Source organism: Oncorhynchus gorbuscha, linkage group LG05, assembly GCF_021184085.1.
Source record: "Oncorhynchus gorbuscha isolate QuinsamMale2020 ecotype Even-year linkage group LG05, OgorEven_v1.0, whole genome shotgun sequence".
Classification (NCBI taxonomy): domain Eukaryota; kingdom Metazoa; phylum Chordata; class Actinopteri; order Salmoniformes; family Salmonidae; genus Oncorhynchus; species Oncorhynchus gorbuscha.
The window spans coordinates 13,590,561-13,596,560 of NC_060177.1; the positions used below are offsets into that span (position 1 = coordinate 13,590,561).

Consider the following 6,000-nt stretch of genomic DNA (forward strand, 5'->3'; position numbering starts at 1 on the left):
CTATTGTATTGGTCCTGGATGGCAGGAAGCTTGGCCCCAGTGATGTACTGGGTCGTTCACACTACTCTCTGTAGCACCTTACGGTCAGATGCCGAGCAGTTGCCATAACAGGCGGTGATGCAAAGGCTCAGGATGCTCTCGATGGTGTAGCTGTCGATCCTTTTTGAGGATTTGGGGACCCATGCCAAATCTTTTCAGTCTCCTACAGGGGAAAAGGTTTTGTCGTGCCATCTTCACGACTGTCTGGGTGTGTATGGACCATGATAGTTTGTTGGTGATGTGGACACCAAGGAACTTGAAACTCTCGACCCACTCCACTACAGCCCCGTTAATGTTTTCCTGTAGTCCACGATACAACATAATTGCACATCAGGTCATGACTTTCTTCAGAGAGTTGTGTTAGGAAGTTGTGTTGTTTTTGTGCATTCTGTTAATTCCTCAAGTCAAGCTATTATACAATACAGTGACACTCTCCTGAAGACTTAGGGTTAGTATAGGACTTAGGGTCCTATTCCTTGTATAGTGCGCTACTTTTGATCAGGGCCCAAAGGGTTCATTATATAGGGGATAACATGCCATTTGGGAGACAGTCTTTGTCTTTCAACAGAAGCTAATACACTTTAGCAGCCCAATCAGGAGAGAGGGGATTCATTGTTACCGGGCAAGCTAGAGGCTGTGGAAAACATACAGTCATTCCCTACATAAAGGACTGCCAACTCCCACTTTAAAATAGCCCAGTTTGTTATTACATGTCTCTCATAGCTCTAACCCCAGGGGCTCTAGTAGAATAATACAGCTAACCCTACCTTACCAGCAGTGCTCTGCTATAGCCTCTCAGGGAGACAACTGTAGCTGTAGCTAGTGGGGTTGTGTCCTAAAACGGTACCCTATTCCTATAATAGTACACTACTTTTGACCAGAGCCCTATGGGGAACACAGGGTAATGTGTAAGCCACTTAGGACAGCAGAGCAGAATACACCCATGAACACTCTATAGGGCATTATTTGTATGTCGTTTTCTCAGTCTAAAATCATATGTTTAACAGTTCTAAATACAGGAGCTTAGTCACCACTTCTATCAACGGAAGCATTGATGTGATGGGAAGTAAAAAATTGGCTGCAGGTTTACAGAAAGAAATGGTTGTGAGAATACATTGTCTTGTAACATGAATGTATAGAAGAAATGTATAGTGGTAAGTCCCCTCATCAACACAGCCAACTAGCCATCCTTATTCTACTACAAATCAGTAACTGACACCGGCCTGCAAGCCATCCTTTACACTTCAGCTTCCCTTCATGATACATTCTTCTGACTGACTCTTTCTGTCACTGGTCTCAGGGTTCAAATTAGCAGTCCAGCTGTCCAGAGTCCATCGGTCATCACTCAGTCCACACACACAGAATCAGATGTCTGCAGAGTGGGTGTTTATCTCTATGAGGTTAAGACTATCTATGAAGCATGTGGGACAGAATGACAGGAATGGACACTGTTCTCCTGAAGATAGACTGGGAAGAACCAGGAAGCAAAACAATGATTCTCCCCTACGTAATCTACTGTTCTGTTCTGTACTGTACAGTTCAGTATGAGGCTAACTGTTTTCTGTATAGAAGACAAAACTAAAGATTCCTTCAATAGTGGATTAGATTACAGCAAGGCAACAATACTGTAGGACATGATGATAATGCTGATGCAGACATTCACTCAGACACACTCTCTCTCACACATTTACTCAAACACACTATTTCACACACACAAATTCTCACAACTAATTCGGTCATGTGCAAATGCAGCCTTGCCAGATATTGTACAGTGGATAAACTGACTGGCTGACTGACTAGAACTGACTGACTCCTAGCTAGCTACCACTCTAGTGGAAGGCTTCTCTGGCACAATGGCCACAGTGTGTAGTCCAGTCCAGACCAGCTCTGGAGAGAGTAGGGCGATCAGCCTGGAACAGAGTTAGCACTGTGACTGTGGCTGTCTCCCTCCTCTCCTCCACCCTCTCTACCCAACCATACCAGACCCACACACCTCCTCCCTCCATCACACCATATATCATAGCCTCCTTTACTTCAACAATCTCCTCCCTCACTTCACCTCACCAACAACTCCTCCTTTTCCTATAAACACATATGCAACACTCCACCCAAGACAATAATATAAATTTTTACTCCTTCCTAGTCATCTGTTTCCATCTCACTTCCTAGATGTTATTCTTCCTGTCAGTGGGAAATGGTGACATAGCTCCCTCTCTCTCTCTGGAAACCCCACTGCCTGAGAGAGAAAGACAGAGAGAGAGATTAAGAGGAAGAAGAAGGGGAGAGTTCACAGTCATCTCAAAACAGGCATGTGCAGAAAGAGAGAGCTCAACAGGCTTGGAGAACCATTCAAGGTCATTTCATGCCATCAGCTGTTTTATTCATTCAGGAGCCCCTCTTATGGACAAAACATGAACTGCCAGTGATAACACATAACAGCTGTGTTTTTGCAAACTGGGTTTAATTGAGGTTGCCTGTGAACACTAGATTGTGAACACTAGATTGTGAACACTAGATTGTGAACACTAGATTGTGAGCAATAGATTGTGAACACTAGATTGTGAACACTAGATTGTGAACACTAGATTGTGAGCACTAGATTGTGAGCACTAGATTGTGAACACTAGATTGTGAACACTAGATTGTGAACACTAGATTGTGAACACTAGATTGTGAGCACTAGATTGTGAACACTAGATTGTGAACACTAGATTGTGAGCACTAGATTGTGAACACTAGATTGTGAACACTAGATTGTGAGCACTAGATTGTGAGCACTAGATTGTGAGCACTAGATTGTGAACACTAGATTGTGAGCACTAGATTGTGAGCACTAGATTGTGAGCACTAGATTGTGAGCACTAGATTGTGAACACTAGATTGTGAGCACTAGATTGTGAGCACTAGATTGTGAACACTAGATTGTGAACACTAGATTGTGAGCACTAGATTGTGAGCACTATATTGTGAACACTAGATTGTGAACACTAGATTGTGAGCACTAGATTGTGAGCACTAGATTGTGAACACTAGATTGTGAACACTAGATTGTGAACACTAGATTGTGAACACTAGATTGTGAGCACTAGACTGTGAACACTAGATTGTGAACACTAGATTGTGAGCACTAGATTGTGAACACTAGATTGTGAGCACTAGATTGTGAGCACTAGATTGTGAACACTAGATTGTGAGCACTACATTACATTACATTACATTTAAGTCATTTAGCAGACGCTCTTATCCAGAGCGACTTACAAATTAGATTGTGAGCACTAGATTGTGAACACTAGATTGTGAGCACTAGATTGTGAGCACTAGATTGTGAACACTAGATTGTGAACACTAGATTGTGAACACTAGATTGTGAACACCAGATTTGCTTTGTTTCACTTTGTATTTCAGTGTGTTCCCAGGCCAAAATCCAATCCAACAAAACAAGCCGTGAATGAATTCCATACATTCCAGGAATATAGAGGCAAAGATGTCCCATAATTACAGGGTGTTTGAGATTATGATGATGATATCAGTCCTGAGTCCCGTGGTCTAGTGGAGCGTATCACTACTATGTGTCCCTGCCACATGCAGGGACACAGTCACAAAGAAGTGCACCCCAAACGTACACACACGCATTCTCCCTGCCCATGCATTCTCCCTAGGTCTGTGTGCCCGGCCGGCCAGCCTGTGATGGAGGTGTATTCACTACCCTGGCAGTAATGGATGGAAGGCCAGGCAGGGTTAGGTCTGTGTGCCTGGCTGGCCAGCCTGTGATGGTGATGTATTCATTACCCTGGCAGTAATGGATGGAAGGCCAGGCAGGGGTAGGTCTGTGTGCCTGGCTGGCCAGCCTGTGATGGTGGTGTATTCATTACCCTGGCAGTAATGGATGGAAGGCCATGCAGGGGTAGGTCTGTGTGCCTGGCTGGCCAGCCTGTGATGGTGGTGTATTCATTACCCTGGCAGTAATGGATGGAAGGTCATGCAGGGGTAGGTCTGTGTGCCTGGCTGGCCAGCCTGTGATGGTGGTGTATTCATTACCCTGGCAGTAATGGATGGAAGGCCAGGCAGGGGTAGGTCTGTGTGCCTGGCTGGCCAGCCTGTGATGGTGGTGTATTCATTACCCTGGCAGTAATGGATGGAAGGCCAGGCAGGGGTAGGTCTGTGTGCCAGGCCGGCCAGCCTGTGATGGTGGTGTATTCATTACCCTGGCAGTAATGGATGGAAGGCCAGGCAGGGGTAGGTCTGTGTGCCTGGCTGGCCAGCCTGTGATGGTGGTGTATTCATTACCCTGGCAGTAATGGATGGAAGGCCAGGCAGGGGTAGGTCTGTGTGCCTGGCTGGCCAGCCTGTGATGGTGGTGTATTCATTACCCTGGCAGTAATGGATGGAAGGCCAGGCAGGGGTAGGTCTGTGTGCCTGGCTGGCCAGCCTGTGATGGTGGTGTATTCACTACCCTGGCAGTAATGGATGGAAGGCCAGGCAGGGGTAGGTCTGTGTGCCCGGCCGGCCAGCCTGTGGTTTTGTGTGGATGCTTCATTACGAGGCAGCTCCCTTTTATTAAAGCTCTCCTTTCTCTCCCTCATACAGCAGACTCACGCCTGGTCGGTTCCCATGTCAGCCCTGCATATCAGCAGTCTCATATAATCCTGCCCCCTGGCAACAAACTCCTCTCCTCTCCACCTAGGAGTGGTTTATCCACTTTCCCATACTTGATACAGAAGCAAATTGAGAAACTGAAAGAGGGACTAGAACTAGATATTCAGCTGAGATAGACTGAGAGAAAGCTGTTTCTCACTGGTTTAACAGCCTGCTCAACCCCTGTGTGTGAAAATAAATAAACGCTATGCACAAAGAGTGCTCCATCTTTTGTCAGATGGAACACTTGAGGCCTAAGCAGGGCTGGTCCCCCTGCCTCTCCACCCCATCTACCCCCTCCCCCTCACCCCCCCACACTTGCCCCTCCAATTATGTTCCCTTTGTCACCACAGACATATTTGGCATGAGGGGGCTCATGATGGGGTAATCTTCCTGAGTCTGTCCTGAATCTCTGAAATCCCACGATAATTCCCTGAGCTGTCAAAAATAGGCTGGAAAACTGTCTTCCAGGAAAGGAAATCTGCCAGGTAGGTTGGAGGATTGCCATGGTAAACATACAACCAGCTGTTCTGTCTCAGCCAGCCCCCAGGACAATGTAAAGCAAACCCACAACTTCTCCTCAGGTCACACTCATAACAACACACTATAGAAAACATCTCATTAACTTCACATTTCTAGACAGTTCTCTTAGTAAATAGGACAACCTGCTTATAAAGAGTTGAGGAACACTTGTCTGTCTGTTCTTCCAAGCAGTTCTTAGTTAACAAGACAACTATGTTGTTCTACTTTGTAAAGAGTTGAGAGGAACAGTTGTCTGAGAAAGAGCGAGAGAGAGAGAGAGACTCACCATCAGAGCTGACAGTGTCTAGATGTCCAGGGTGTCCCCCCTGTCCTGTGTCTCTGTAGTCCACCCAGTTAATTCCTTCCAGGCTGTCATAGTTGGACGTAGCGCTGTCCTCCACCGGTACCACTGTGAAATGGGGCATGTTTCATCCGCTGGTTAGCGCTGTCCTGACAGTCTTGATCAGCCAGCTGAACTCCCAGGCAGTCAGTCAGTACTACTAATCTCAGCAGCATTCCACTACCCTGCGCTCACTTCCTCTGAGCACATTACCATACCATAGCCCTGCCCCCTCTACCAGCCCCGACCAGGCCGGCCTCCTGGGCTGCTTGTGTGAATAAAAGAGGTGCTGCCTGTCATGTAGCCTGGGATACTCAGTCTGGCAGGGGAGGAGAGGACTCTGAGACACAGTCAGTGTCCCACTGTTGTCAGCATCACTGACTGATATCATATACGCAGTGGTCATATACTGAGAGAGAGGGAGAAAAGAGGGACAGCAGAGAAACCCATTCCATGGATATGTT

At 46.6% G+C, this 6,000-nt stretch overlaps 1 protein-coding gene across 3 annotated transcripts in view; it reads right to left on the reverse strand.

Annotated features, from left to right (window-relative positions):
• The window catches only part of LOC124035546 (solute carrier family 12 member 4-like), a 48,869-nt gene extending 43,144 nt beyond the window's left edge, over positions 1-5,725 (reverse strand). The window contains exon 1 of one of the 3 annotated variants that reach the window (XR_006838759.1): positions 5,483-5,725. Coding sequence is in view for 1 of the 3 variants with exons in the window: in XM_046349014.1 (XP_046204970.1) it covers positions 5,483-5,621 (139 nt within the window). In the remaining 2 variants the exon portion in view is untranslated. The remainder of the gene's footprint in view (positions 1-5,482) is intronic. The other 2 variants (XR_006838760.1, XM_046349014.1) reach the window with 2 other exon arrangements.
• Positions 5,726-6,000: the final 275 nt, after the last annotated feature.